At 37.3% G+C, this 16,371-nt stretch overlaps 1 protein-coding gene across 1 annotated transcript; it reads left to right on the forward strand.

Moving 5' to 3' along the window:
* Positions 1 to 7,173: 7,173 nt before the first annotated feature.
* Positions 7,174 to 15,946, forward strand: LOC114275432 (putative leucine-rich repeat receptor-like protein kinase At1g68400). The gene is made up of 2 exons (XM_082892582.1): positions 7,174 to 8,639; positions 15,061 to 15,946. Exons 1-2 carry the CDS (start codon positions 7,400 to 7,402, stop codon positions 15,129 to 15,131), a joined length of 1,311 nt encoding a protein of 436 aa, XP_082748708.1. The 5' UTR covers positions 7,174 to 7,399; the 3' UTR covers positions 15,132 to 15,946.
* Positions 15,947 to 16,371: the final 425 nt, after the last annotated feature.

Here is a 16,371-nt window from a genome sequence, read left to right on the forward strand (position 1 = left end):
ATAAAATCTCACGTTAATTATCACATAATATAAGAATATATTATTATATTAGAGTTTAGGTTTTGTCAATAAAATATGTTTCGCAACGTAATTGTCAATATATTATTTTTTATCTAATTTTAGACACAAGTTAATTTTTAAAATAAATTAAAAAAAACTTGAAACATAAAATATTAAAGTGGAAAAAAAAAATTTAAGAATTAAACTATAAAAAAAATACTAAATATAAAAGAGATAAAGGGGCAACTTGAGAAGTTAGTTAAAAAATAACATTTAGCTTTTAACTCATTTTGGGTCACATCACCTTTCACATTTTTTACACACAAAAAATTAAAAAGTTAAAAAGTCAACTTTTAATCAACTTCTCAAATCACCCCAAAGTATAATTTTTTATTTTTTATTTTTTAAAAAAAAAAAAGGGTTAGCCAGCCAAGCCATGAAGATCTTGTGTGGAAGGCAGGAATTCACTTCCGAAGGGCAAATTTGGCTTTTGACAAAATCTCTCTAAATGAAGTGATTATTGGGTGGTTTTCAATTTTATTCACAATGTGACACTTCTTCATTTGTCTTCTAAACTTACCATAAAAGTTTTAAGTAAATGTCAAGACTAGTTAAAATAAAATCAACATATTCAGCTTCCGTTTGGGAAGTTGGTTGGTTTTTTGACTTTTTGGTTTTTTTGGCTATTTTAGCCTGGGCTAAAAAGCTTGGTTTGGGAAGGGCTTTTTGGCTTTTTGGCTTTTTTGACTTTTTTTGTGAGAGAAGAAAGTAATGATTATAGGTTGGATGTGATGTTTTGTTTGTTATGGCTAAAATAGCATATTTTGTTTTTTGTGGCTAAAATGAGTCCGGATTCTCGGCCGCCGTTGTCGGCGGCCGTCCCAGCAGCCCCCCAAAACGACGTCGTTTTGGGGGTTTTTTGATTTTTTTTGATTTTTTTTTTTTTTTCCTTTCTTCTTCCTCGTTCGTTCGAACGAACCAGAGGTGGGAGGGGAGGGGAAGAAGAGAGAGAGGGGGAGGGGAGGGGAGGGGAGGGGAGCCGCCGGTGGGCCGGACTGGAGGGGGCCATTATCACCGGGGGAGGAGGAGGAGGAGGAGGAGGCGGATGCGGGCCGGAGGAGGAGGCGGAGGCGGGCCGGAGGCGGAGGCGAGGCGACGATCGGACGGCTGGACGACCTGCGACGGCGGAGGCGAGGCGAGGCGAAGGCGACGATCGGAAGACCTGCGACGGCGACCCTCCCCTCCCCTGCGACGACCTGCGACGGCGACGAAGGAAGAGGAAAGAGAAAAACCAGAACGAAGAAGAAGAAAAGAAAAAAAAAAAAAAAAAAAAAAAACCCCAAAACGACGTCGTTTTGGGGGGCTGCCGGGTAGGGCCGCCGGGTAGGGCAGCCGAGGATCCGGATTCGGCTAAAATAGCCAAAAAAGCCTGAAAAAGCCCTTGCCAAACACAGGCTCAAACTATTTTTTTCAAACAATCTGATCAATGAATATTAATTTTTAATGTTTAATATTAGCTCGAAAAATTATCATTATGTTATTGTTATTGATTGGGGAAGAAAAAAATTTGAGATTATAATTAATAGGTGCCCCCTACATTAAATTTCTGGCTTCGCCACTGCATATAGGGGCTATTGTTTGTTAGTGATATTATATCATCAGTATCACTGTTACACTGAATGCTCTAGGATTTCTGTCAACCAATCTATATTAGATCAATAACAAACTCTTATACATAAAATTTATATAAAAATACATCAAGAATGACGTGGCAACGACAATATCATAAACATAAGCCATATTTATGAGTATTTTGTTTTAAAATTAAAAGTTGCTATTGAACTACATCATTATGTATGAGAATTTATATAAATTTTTTTGTATGTACATCATCATCACTCTTGATCTATTTTTTTACAAATATTTTTTTGTTGAGTTTTTAATTTAATAATTTTTTAAATTTTATCTAATTTGTTAATTTCTAAAGCCTTCATTAAAAAAAATTAAAAATTAAAAAGTGAAAAAAATTAGTTTTTAAAATTTTATTAAACATAAAAAAATTTAAATTAATAAAAATGTAATGAAAAATTATATATATATATATATATATATATATTAAAAAAAAAAAACTCCAGGCTTGACCTTGACAACAAATCGAACCCTAATTTTTTAAAATGATATCAATTTTTTAACTATCCTTTTGTATCCCTTAGTTATTAATAGCGAAAAAAGGGACACTTTAGACAGTTTAGACAATCTAATCAGTTTTTCCTTTATTACTATAAATAGCCACCTTACATCCTTACAGTGTTCCATCATCACCCTATCTCTTCTTCAATCCAATTCTATTTCCATCCTTTTCCCCAGCCTTGGGTTGCTTTTGGCAGGATTGTTCAAAAATCCGTTCAAATTGATAATTCAGACTGAATCAGATTGAATCGTACGATTTGATTCGGTTCCATTAAGAATTGATTTGGTTTCGGTTTAAGAAATATGAGAACCGTAAAAATAGTTCGGTTAATAGATTTTATGAAAAAATAACGGTTCAAACCGAGCCGAACCGAACCGAATTTTAAAAGAATATATATAATATCAAGTTTTATTTTTATTAATTGGTTTTTTGTAATTTTAATGATATTAAGATGATATAAATATGTAATGTTGAGTAATGCCTTAATATTATTAGTTTTTATCATGAGTTAAATGTAATTAGTTTGAGTAATTATTTTGCTAATATTAACAATTTATTCTTGTAAATAGAAATTTTTGAAACCGTGAACCAAACCGAAACTAAACCATTATTTCGGTTTGGTTCTGGTCCAATTTTACAAGTATAATGGCTTGGTCTAGTTCTCAAAATCACAGAACCGTTAGGATCGGTTTGGTTCTTGAATTTTCTTAGAACCGAATCAATGCGGACCGTGTACACCCCTAGCTTTTGTGGGGAGTTTGTCCCGAATGTTTTTTGATAATTTAAATCGTTCATATTGTAGAGTTCATTAAGAATATTATTCATGTAAAAATCAAGTTAATCGGATATTCATAATCCCATACTTAAGTCTTAATTGTTTTTAAAAATATATAAAAGTTATGTTAACCGTTAATTTTTATAAAAATAAATGTGCTTTGGTTATAGAGTTGCAAATATCTATTCAATTTGATTTTTACTTGCATGATCTACTCGATAAATCTTATAATATAAATTGTTCAGATTATCAAAAGAGAGTCAAGACGACACTTCACAAGGAAGCATAGCAGCTTGCTATGCCTTTGGACACAGCAGGATCCCCAGATCCTTTTCCCCACCCACGGCTTATTCACCCCCATCTCCAGCTTACTACCATCTCTTTATTTCTTCAGTCCATAGCCACTGTTATCATCTAGAACTATTGACAGAAAATAATTAAATTATCAAAATTATTTATATTTTATTAATTGTAATTAGAATTAATATAATTTTAAAAATTAAATATTCAAATTGAAACAATTAAAAAATTAAAATTTAATTGTTACCGTACTTAAATCCTGATTTTTTTTTGTAATTTGATAAATCACTAAAATCATTTTAAAAAATGTGGTCAAAAAACATTTGTTAAACCCACCTCAATTGGTCCAAAATAAGCAGTTCTACCAATCTCTCCTTGGATTTGTTTGGTTTTCCTGGTAAATATACTTGAGGGCCAGATTTGTTTGGGAGATTAGAGGGTGGAATTGGAGTAGTAAAGAAATGAGTCCCACTAGTACTTGTTTGGTGGCTTTTTGGCGGAGGGAGATTGTTATTTCAAGCGGCTTGCTAATTTGAATTTTAGGTGGGATTAGAAAAATAATGAGGGAATTAAGTCTATTTTATATAAAAAAATTATTTTTTATTTTTATCTTTTTTGACCAAGTGCACCTGTTTATATTAATATTTGTTTTATTTTTTTTAATATAGAAATAATTTATTTATTTATTTTATATAAAAATAATTTAACAATTCCATCACTAACCATCTCTCACACTATCATCAAAACAAACACACTTTTACTTAATCCCCTCATTAACAATCCCCATATTAATAATTTCTTCACTAACAATCTCATCCAACCTAATCCGTCAAACAAACGTGGTTGACGGATTAAGCATATTTTTGTCTTTTCACTAGTTCACATCACGATGCATGGATATGCTTGTGTAATTCTATTTCTACACATTAATTTCTCTCAGTATGCACATTTAATGAATACTTTCTTAATACACACTTTATAAAAATATAAATTCTCAGTACACATCTCTATGTTTGGTTTCAATTTTTGAATCAATTTTTTGAATTTTTTATGAGAAAAATATAAATTAATTTGACAAAAATAAACACCAAAAAAATTATTTTTTAATTTTTTAATTTTTTTTGCCCCTAAAAAGATGAAACCATATTGAAATAACAAGTTTTATTTATTTATTTTTAAAAACATATTCTAAAACTATACTAAACATAGTCTAATTTTTTATTTTTTTTCATTCATCCACTCCATGGTTTTAAAAACCGGACCGGACCGGCCGGTTCAACCGGTGACCGGATGGGGTTCCGGTCCGGTCAGCCCCTGAAACCGGCCAAAGGTAAAAACCGGCCTCTTTAGTGAAAACCGGTGAACCCACCGGTTAAACCGGTGAACCGGTCGACCCGGTGACGGGTTGAGCGAACCGGACCGGTTTGAATTTTTTTTTTTTAATTGTTCTGTGTTTTTTTTATCTTCTTTCTTTCTTTTCTTTCTTTCTTTCTTATTATATATATATATATATATATATATAAAATATAAGAATATAAGAAAATTTTAATTTCAAACTCTTTTTCAAGGGTCTCCTCTTGTGAGGAATCCCATTAAGAGTTTGATGAAATTATTGTGAAAGTCTTCACCTATTTATAAGAAAAAAATTCTTTCAAAAAAACTCAAGAAATCTATGTGGGATTCAATCAAATGTATTGGAGGGAATATTGAAATTTTGATATCCCTCCAAAATTTTTGCTTTCCTTTCAATCAAATTATTTGAATTAAAATCATATGGAGGGAATATTAAATATTTGATTTCATCTTCCAAAATTGAAATTAATAATATTTTAAAATATATTATTATATTTTTCAGTAAAAAAAATATTAGGACAAATATTTAAGATAATTTAATATTTTTAATATTTTTAATTTATAATTTTATTACTTATATTTTTATTTAAATATAATTTTAATATATTTATTACGTCACGGTTCGATTCCGGTTCAACCCGACGGTTGAACCGGTGACCCGTCCACCCGATGCCTTTTCCGGTTCGTTCACCGGTCCGGTTTTTAAAACATTGATCCACTCATCTTTTACTGTCGTTGCCTCCACTTTCAACCCTCCATCCCCACCATCATCGCCACTTCTAGCTCATCCCCCTCCATCTTAGACCTCCACAGTCAACAATTGAGTGATTCGTGGTGAGAGACTTCTGGGAGTGTATGGTTCATGGCGGAAAGTGATAGTAGGTGAATAAAAAAAGAGGCGACGAAATGAGATAGCAGATGAGAGAGATGACCTTACCAATAGAGAATGTTTGTGGCGTTAGGATTTGAGTAACAAAAGATGAGGATATTTTGATATTTTTATTCTAAGGTAAAACTGTATTGATAAAAATTTTCATTAAATATATGAACTGTGTAGAATTAGGCTAAGTTTGGAAAGTTACAAATAATCCATCTTTTTATTTTTTTTCATTACATTATCTCTTTACTTTTTTACGCATCTTTTCATAAAAAAATAAAAAATATACTTAATTAAATCATCTCAAACAACCCTGAATATGCGAAACAACAATGATTCATTCCACTAAAAACATCACCACTAATAGCACTAATGCATTAAAAAAAAAAAAATACAACTCTATGATCAAAACATCACATCATTAATGACAGAGTCCACTGCCACCTAATTAATGGGAGCATTAATTAGTGCTCCCAAACATTTTTTATGTGAAAATAGCATTACCCATGTGCTTCATGCTTTTCAGTTCAACCGCCTCTCAATCAATCCCAAGTAAAAGAAGAAATTACCAGTAGGGATGGCAATTTGAAATCGGCCCGACGGGGATCCCCGATCCCGACCCCGATTTAAGCGGTTTTTCCCCGAAAAATACCCCCGACGGGGAGGTGACGGTATTTGAAAATCAATCCCCGATCTGTCACGGGCCGGGGACGGTGATCAGTGTTTGATCCCCGGCCCGGCCCGATCCCCGGCCCCGCCCCCGTCCCCGGCCCCATCCCCGAATTTCCCCGAAGTGAAATTACGTTTATACCCCTTATATTTATATATTTATATATATATATATATATATAATAATAAACCAACTCTCCCTCACTCTCATCTCTCAACTCAACTCTCTCTCTCGTTCATCTCTCAGGGACCCTCACTCTCATCTCAACTCTCTCCCACTCTCTCGTTCATCTCGCTGTCAACTCTCTCTCTCGCGGTCACCGACGGCGACGTCAGCACCACCGCTGGCCCCGACGGCGAGTCAGCACCACCGCTGGCCCCGACTCCCCCTCTCTCTCACCGACGGCGACATCACCACCACCGCCGCACAACGTCTGTCTCTCTGCCACCACCACCGAACCCACAGCCACCGCCAGCCACTCTCGATCTCGATCTCTGTCACCACCACCGAACCCACCGACGGCATCGCTCAGATCTGTCTGTTTTAGATCTGTGTGTGTGTGTGTGTGTGTGTGTGTGTGTGTGTGAGATCTGATCTGTGTTCTGTGTTAGATCAATTTTTGTTTTTTTTTTAGATCAATTTTTTTCTGTGTGAGTGATCTGATCTGTGTATCAAATTTTTTTTTTTTTTTAAGTTTAAATCTGTATTTTTTTTAAAGTTTAAATCTGTTTTTCTGTGTGAGTGATGTTGTTTAAATCTGATCTGTGTCTGTGTTAGATCAGTTTAAATCTGATCTGATCTGTGTTCTGTGTTAGCCGGGGAATGCTCGGGGTCGGGGAAACCCGATCCCCGTTGGGGGCGGGGGTGGGGGCAGTGATAGGATCCCCGTCGGGGATCGGGGCCGGGACAGGGAAAATTTGACCGTCGGGAATCGGGGACGGGGAGGGTGATCCCCGGCCCCGCCCCGCCCCGTTGCCATTCCTAATTACCAGTGTCCTCCAAAAAGTGAAATACTATAAATTCCATTTATTACCCCAAATTAATCTCATTAATTACACTTCAACCCTTCCCAACGTTGTCCCCTACATACATTACCCTCAACACAAAGCACTCTTCACTCTCCCTACTCTCTCTCTGGTTTCATAGCAACAATGGCGAAGCCATATTTTCTTCTCTCTCATACTCCTCAATTTCTCTCTCCTCAAAGCTTCAAACCCAGACATAGAACCATTGATGGAGTTCAAAGCAGCTTCAGACCCATCCAACAGGCTCAACACATGGAACCAATCCACAGATCCTTGCTCTTGGTATGGCGTCTCGTGTCAACAAAACCGAGTCTCGCGACTCGTTCTCGAAGGCCTAGACCTCCACGGTACATTCCAACCCTTAACCTCCCTAACCCAGCTCCGAGTTCTCAGTCTCAAGCGAAACAACCTCTCCGGTCCCATTTCAAATCTCTCCAACCTCACCGCACTGAAACTCCTCTTCCTCTCCTACAACCAGTTTTCCGGCGAGTTTCCGGACTCCGGCACGTCTCTGTTTCGTCTGTACCGGCTCGATCTGTCTCACAACAACTTTTCCGGCCAGATTCCGGCGACTGTGAACCGTCTGATTCACCTCCTCACGCTCCGACTCGAAGAGAACCAGTTTTCAGGACCCATTTCCCAGATTGATCTCCCGAATCTCCAAGACTTCAATGTCTCCGGCAACACACTCTCCGGCGAAATACCCAAATCCCTTTCGGGTTTCCCCGAATCCGCTTTCTCCATCAACCCGGTCCTCTGCGGTTCTCCCCTGCCATCCTGCAAAACGAACAACAAAAGCTTCTCCAGTGACCCGACCCGACCCGGACCATCTGGAGCCATCGCATCTCCATTGAGCCCCGTAGTTTCGTCTTCGCCGAGCTCAATCCCGGTGATCACAACGCCGAATAAATCGGGAAACCCACGTCACTCGGGGGTAGGAAAAGTAACCCCGGTGATGATAATCGCGATCATAATCGGCGACGTGTTAGTCCTCGCCGTAGTGTCCGTCCTCCTCTACTGCTACTGCGGCAAATTTCGAAACGCAAAAGGGTCCCAAATCCTGGAAGGAGAGAAGATCGTGTACTCATCGAGCCCGTACCCTCACACCACAACCCAACCAGGGTTCGAGAGGGGTCGAATGGTGTTCTTCGAGGGTGCGAAGAGGTTCGAGCTCGAAGACTTGCTTAGAGCATCGGCGGAGATGCTGGGGAAAGGTGGGTTCGGGACGGCGTACAAGGCAGTGCTTGACGACGGCAATGTGGTGGCGGTGAAGAGGCTGAAGGAGGCGAGTATTGGTGGGAGGAGAGAGTTTGAGCAGCAGATGGAGGTTTTGGGGAGGTTGAGACACCAGAATGTTGTGGGGTTGAAGTCTTATTACTTTGCTAGGGATGAGAAGTTGTTGGTTTATGATTACATGCCTAACGGAAACTTGTTTTGGCTTCTTCATGGTATGTTTCTCACTTTTTACTATTGTTTTGTTTGTTTAGAGGTTTAGGAAGAGTTATTTGAATTGCAAATTTGTTAATGGGTTGGATTAAAATTAAGAGAAAGTTAGGGATCATGAAAATGATCATGAAAGAATTATGACTTTTGGATTAGCTTGATTAGTGTGTGGTGCTTTATTTTAAGTGTAATCCAAGGGTCATAAATCTTTCATGATCATTTTCATGAAAGTTTTTTCATGATACCTAGTATTGCTCTAAAATTAAATTTTAATCTTCGTTTTTTTTAGTTAATTTTTTGATTAATTTTTTTGGTTTGTAGTATTACGCATAAAATAATATGGGATTAAGAGTCTCATGAAGTTGTTAATTTCTTGTGTTTAGATCGTGAATTTAGGAAAGAAATTAGAAACAGAAAAGAAAAGTATGTGTTTAGATTATGAATTTGAATAGTGATGTAAAAAAAGAAAAAATAAATAAATAAAGAAGAAAATTACATTTATATTTCATGCACGTTGGTTTTTCTTCTAAATTCATATTTAAATTGTTTTGATTTGCATTTCGAGGGAATTGGTGTGTCTTGAGTTTTCCCATGATATTAGTGTTAAAAAGTTTATTTAGATAGGGAGACAAATTTAGACATAGAACATCCCGAGTTAGAGATTGAGTTGCAATCCATCGTCTAATTTTAGGTTTGAGTACAGAGATTCATAAAGGGTGAGGATTTTCCAGTCTAGTCTATACAGAGGATCCGATGGCGGCGTTTAGGCTTGTGGGATCGATTTTATAATAGAATTATGCTATTTTAATTATCATATCAATATGATTTACACACAAACCTAAAAGATAGTGAAACCGATGATAAGCTTGACAAACCCAAACAACTACTAGTCCAAATAGTGGATTTGAGCGAATCGTTTCCCATCCAGAAACCTCACCACCATAAGGTCTTCGTAGTGTTTGCGAAAGGTGGTGGCTTCCCTCTAGTTTATTAATTATCACTAATTAGATTGGAGGGCCTAGTTTAGTGCTCACTGGCCTATTTCGAGTCTATTAACACTTCAAATTTTAGGACCTCCCAATTAGATCATTTATATAAAATCAGATATCAATCTATTCTTGATATCATTCTTGTTTATTTTTTTCAAAATAAATATGATTCAAACATATGATTACTGGCATTTAATTAATTTAATTTTTTACAAGAATGATCTATATAAGAGATACTGAAATTTGACCGTTTTAAATCACCGAAGTGGACTCCAAATGAGGCTGTAAAACACTAAACTAAGTCCAATTAGTGAAAGTGAGCGAATTCTCCTCCTTTGTGAAATTGTATTAGTCAGTAATTTCTTAATAGGATGCAAGGTTTCTAACTAAATGAGATTGTAATGCAATTGATTAGTATAATTACATGTGTAGTCAAAAAAAAAAAAAAAAAGAAAAGAAAAGAAAAAGAAAAGCTTTGGTTAAGTAGCACTCATAGCCTTGGGTTGAATATTTTCTTTTGTAAAGTATTTGTCTCGGGTGGGAATTGGGTAATGACATACTTCAAAAAGTAGATTTAGTAGGTCCCATAAAATTTTCCTAGATAACCCATTTGACGAAATTGGACCATCTTACTTTAACAAAAGCCAACATTGAACCATTTCACATTTGTATGCTCACGTGGGTGCTCTGCAATTCTTATGTTTAAAAATGTTCATTTAGTCATTTTGATCTGGTGCAAGGTTTAGATTCGATAATTATTTGATATTTATGAAAAGAAAACTATATGCATTGGCGGAGTCATTATAGGCCCTGGAGGGCCCCATGCCTCTCTTCAATTTTTTAAAAAATACATTTTTAGTGGTTTAAAATTTTTTTATTGTTTTTTATTTCCCTAAAAAATTATTGTTTACGTACCATAATTTTTTATTTTATTTTTCTTTCCATAAACATGACACACCATTAACTAGAATATGAACATAGGTTGACTCATTTGTTTCACAAATAAATCTAAGAAAGCATTTCATTCACATTTTTTTTATTTTTATTTTTATTTTAATTTCTTTTTACTTCATAGTAATATAAATTTGAACGGTAGATTTATTTTAGTGATATGCATGATATTACAATAATTTGGCTGAGTGAAAAAAAAAAATGCCTAACAACATGAGGTCAGTGACCTTTGGGGTTAAGAGCCTAAGGGAGCCAAAGTCCTAGAAGACACCTTAGGTGGTGTTACATAATAGGATCAATCAATCATATAGTGGTAAGTTGTAGAGTTACACACAAGCAGGGATTTGAACCCACACTACTAGCACTTTAGGTACGGTTCATCGAAGAAGCCTGAAAGACACCATACTTACCTTATATGCTATCACTTGAGTGACTAGTCCAAGGGAGAGTCAAACTTGAGACTTGAGATTTAACACCCCAAATCCTTACAACTTGAACAATCCTTAACACTCCTATGAGCCACCCAAAAATAAAAAATAAACAAAATAAAGTTGTCCCAATGGGGGATTGCCTCTTATTTCATTTGATTTTTTATATTGGGTCCACTCCACTCATACTTTCTGTTGCTTTGTACCTTTCCCAATTAAAACAGTTACATAACAATGGAGGGGGGACACACAAAGCTGCAAAACCAATTTCCCATTGGGGAATGGTGAAATACTCAATGGTGTGGTGTGTCTGTATCTGTACAGAGCCATAGAGGACCCATGGCACTCTGAAATATATATAATCAGTATATTTTCCCTTTCCTACTTTTTGTTCTTCTCTTGGATAAAAAGGTTTTGCCTTGGCCTTTGCCTCCTTTACTATATATATATATATATATATATCTATAGAATAATCACCAGCAGCATGTCACGTCTCGCCGAATTACCAAGACAAAATTACCTACCAAAAGAAAGTCTCAAGGAAGGGAGGTTAATGAAATATTCTCGAAGCTCCTAGAAGACTTGAGAAAATATGAAGACCATGCAGGATGCTGGAAGCTTCTAAAACTCCTTAGAGTTTTATAGAGAATTGTATATACTTGTAGATATTTGTAGACCCTTCTAGACATGTACATTCTAGAGTGATTCTAGAATAGTCTATAAGATGTAGTAGGAGGAAGGATCTAGAATCCTCTCCATCATTGTAAATCTAGAACATTCCTTATAGCCTATAAAAAGGAGAGGGTCTCACTTGCGCAAACCACCCAAGTGCATTTAAGAATTGTAAAGCTTTCTCCCAAATGAATACAAGGCATTATCTCAAACTCTCTGGTGTTCTTTTAACTTCTCTTTCCTATAAGTTTGTGAGTTAGGCTGACTTAGCAATCATCAAGTAAGACTTGAGATTGTCTAAGTGCCGCACGGATAGTTTGGAAACGACCAAGGCCTTGACGTGTGGTATCAGAGCTAGGTTTGCGACAAAGGAAGAGAAGGCAACAATGTCATCTGGCATAGAGGGGACTGTGACTGAGCAAGCCCGTGGAAGGGAACCCATGAAGGAAAGGAAGGATAAGTCACGAGATGCTATGACCGCCATGGAAACACGGCTTGCTAAGGTGGAGCTTGCTGTGGGCGACTCAGGGGAGCGTCTTGATGTGTTGGAACAAAGCCTTGAACAGGAGGTGGAAGTTCTCAAGGGAAAGATCAAGGAACTCCATGATGGCATGCTTTCCACCATCAATTCTATGGCACACGATGCTCAAGTGGCCAATGATTCCTTCCAAGCCAAGGTGTTAGAGATGCTTGCACAGTTTGAAGCTCGCTTGAAGGAGGTGCACCAAGACGTGGCAATGTGCAAGAAGGCCATAGCCGGGGGAGCTGTGACCTTGCTGGGGTCGTCCAAGGTAGAGGTGCCAAAACCAAAACCTTTTGATGGAAAGAGGGATGCCAAGGAGGTAGACAACTACTTGTGGCACATGAAGAGATATTTCGAAGGTAATTGAAGAAGATGCCAAGGTACGGACCACAATCCTCTACCTTATCGACATAGTAACACTATGGTGGCGTATGAGACATGCTGACATTTAAAAAGGTACGTGCACCATAGCTACTTGGGATGATTTTAAGAAAGAACTTGAGAAATAATTCTATCCTGAGGACATAGCCTATCAAGCTAGAAAGAGTTTGAAGAAACTTAAGCACGCATCGTCTATTTGAGACTATGTAAAAGAATTCTCTACTCTCATGCTTGAGGTCCCAAGTATGACTGATGAAGAATTACTCTTTAACTTCTTGGACAACTTACAACCATGGGCGGAGCAAGAACTGCGTCGCCGTGGAGTGCAGGATCTTGCCTCGGCTACGGTTGTAGCGGAGTCTTTCATTGAGTATAAAAGGATAGACAACAAGGCCAAAACATCCAAGGGTTACCCTAGCAGAAATTTTAGTGAAAGTGAGGGGGATGAGGGTGAAGGCATCCGACGCAAGGGAAGGCAAGGCAAGCCTTCCACTGGTAAAGAGGGCAAAGACAAGGTCAGAGAGAACAAGGAGGGATTTAAACCCAAGACCAAGTGTTTCCTATGTGACGGGACACATTGGGCAAGAGAGTATCCCAAGAGGCAAGCCCTTAATGCAATGATTGAAGAACGGGAAAAGGTGGAGACTCCGTAGATAGGATCTCTACAGTTACTCGGTGCCATCGAATTGAAGCCTAGTACATTGAGCCAAGGGGATAAGTGTTTAATGTACGTCGATGCCAAGATCAATGGGAAGGCGAACCAAGTCATGGTAGACACAGGCGCGTCGCATAACTTCATCAAGGCGGAGAAGGCCAAGAGACTTGGCCTGAAACTTGACAAGGGTCAAGGATTGATGAAGACGGTGAACACCAAGGCAAAGCCCGTAGATGGCATGGCTCGAGGGGTTGAGCTACACCTTGGTGGGTGGCGCGGAAAAGTCAATTTTTTGATAGTATCACTCAATGACTATGACGTGTTACTAGGTATGGAATTCTTGCGGGAGTTTAACATGGCACTATTACCTCGCAACAACACTGTGCATTATGGAGAGTGGGCCTTACATGGTGCCAATAGTGAGTAAACTAAATACTATACTCCAACTTCTGTCAGCTATGTATATTAAGTTGGGGACAGACAAGAAAGAGGTAGTAGGCATTGCTAAGAAGATAACTGGCTCTACAGAAGATAGTCCACCAATATGCACAGTTATTAAGTCATCAATAGGGCCAATGGACAAGGCAAATCGAAGAAGGCGCAAACCAAGGAGAAAACCTACGACTTTGAGGAAGAAGGCGCGACTAGGGCATCGCGAGCATAGGTGGGGGAGAATGTCACGTCCTTCCGAATTACCAAGACAGAATTACCTACCGAAAGAAAGTCTCAAGGGAGGGAGGTTAATGGAATATTTTGGAGGCTCCTAGAAGACTTTAGAAAATATGAAGACCATGCAAGATGTTGGAAGCTTCTAGAACTCCTTAGAGTTTTATAGAGAATTGTACATACTTGTAGATATTTGTAGACCCTTCTAGACATGTACATTCTAGAGTGATTCTAGAATAGTCTATAAGATGTAGTAGGAGGAAGGATCTAGAATCCTCTCCATCATTGTAGATCTAGAACATTTCTTGTAGCCTATAAAAGGGGGAGGGTCTCATTTGCCCAAACCACCCAAGTGCATCCAAGAATTGTAAAGCTTTCTCCCAAGTGAATACAAGGCATTCTCTCAAACTCTCTTGTGTTCTTCTAACTTCTCTTTCTCATAAGTTTGTGAGTTAGGCTGACTTAGCATCATCAAGGAAGACTTGAGATTGTCTAAGTGCTGCACGGATAGCTTGGAAACAACCAAGGCCTTGACAAGCAGCTACCATACAATTGTAAATGGGACCCAGTACCCAGTTGGGATCATCTTCCATAACAAACAGATTTCTCCCCCTGTAGATTAAGTATTCATTACTATATATGCGATAATTCTGCAAATGCATTTAACGTTATCTATTTGCACTTGTATAAATGGATGGTGTTAGATTTATTTATCGCATTGTCGCACACGACAATAAATCATTTTCTTTTTATGGTGTTTAATAATGTTATGATGATCTGTTACTACCGTTTTGATTTAATGGGTTTGAGTATTCATCTATTTCCAATTCAGTAGTGACATATTACTTAATAAATAAAATATAATTAGAAAATGTGATAAGGTTAGTATTATTGCAATGTGACACTAAACCACATGATTTTGATTTTTGTTTTTTTAAAAGAAAAATCAAATCATGTGAATGTCAATGCAAAAGATACTAAGCCTTTTTTTAGGCCGAATAGTTTTTTTGCGGTTTGTTTAGATGATAACAATTTCGTAATTCTTTTCATGGATGGAATGAAATTTTTTATTTCATGATCCAACTGATTGATTTTGAATTTTCAAGATATATTGTAAACTTAAGCAAATGAAAAGAGATGATCAAAATATGTTTTTAACAGGAAATCGGGGACTGGGGCAAACCCCTCTAGACTGGACAACAAGGCTGCAAATTGCTGCGGGAGCAGCTTAAGGACTCGCCTTCATTCACAGCTCGTGCCGGTCCCTTAGACTCACCCATGGCAATATAAAGTCCACAAACATCCTACTCGACAAGGTCGGAAACGCGTGTGTCTCCGACTTTGGACTCTCTATGTTCGCGCCTCCGACAGCCTCCCTCTCGAGATCCAACAGCTATCATGCCCCGGAAGCATTGGCCCCACGAAAGGTCACCCAGAAATTCGATGTTTACTCTTTTGGGGTCCTATTGCTGGAGCTGCTCACAGGGAAGTGCCCCTCTTTGAGGGATAATGTGGGGTCCCGGACAGAGTATGGTGGGGTGGTGGGCCTTCCGAGGTAGGTCCAGTCTATGGTGAGCGAGGAATGGACGACGGAGGTTTTTGATTTGGAGATGATGAGGTACAAGGACATCGAGGTGGAGATGGTGGGGCTGTTGCAAGTTGCCATGGTTTGTACATCGGCAGCCCCAGATCAACGGCCTAAAATGAGCCACGTTGTCAAGATGATAGATGAGATTCGGGGAGTCGAGGTGTTGCCGTCGTACGAGGCTTTCGACTCCGTGTCGGACTCGTAGGCTGCGTCTGAAGATGCTTGTGGAGTGACTCAGTGATCACAAACACGGTCTTTTTTTTTTTACTTTTTTTTTTTTAATATTATTTTCTTGAACAAGTTTGCAAGAGTGCTGTAAATCTTTTTTTTTATTTTTATTTTTTATTATCAGTTGTTTTTAATTTAATTTTGTTTGAATTAGAGAATTAGTTGAGTTAATTTGGTGTTGATTAACGGGACTTGGAGAAGATTTTATGATAAAAAGAGCTTCTTTATTCATCCATTTGAATCATCCAAACACTATGATACAAGACAATGTTGACTTATTTTGGAGCATAGGTTAAAAGTTAATGTTTTTGATATTTTTTTAAGCGGTGGTGTTATATAAATCAATTAGTATATTACATAGTGTACTAATATTAGTTATAATATTATTATTGACTCTACTTATTATACAAATTATAAAAATAAAAAACTTCTTAAGTTATGTTACATCATTAATTGGTACACTAGTTAGTACATTAATTGGTGTATATAGTATTATTCTTTTTAAAATTTTGTAAAAAAAATATAGAGATAATCTGTTTGTTTGATTTGATTTTTCTGAATTTAATTTTTAAAAAATTAAAAATTTTTATTTTTCATATTTTTTTATTTTTACTAAATTTTTTAATATTTTAAATATATATTTTTTTAATTTTTAG

This window comes from Camellia sinensis, chromosome 10, assembly GCF_055761805.1.
Source record: "Camellia sinensis isolate YWXY chromosome 10, ASM5576180v1, whole genome shotgun sequence".
NCBI classification, from domain to species: Eukaryota; Viridiplantae; Streptophyta; class Magnoliopsida; order Ericales; family Theaceae; genus Camellia; species Camellia sinensis.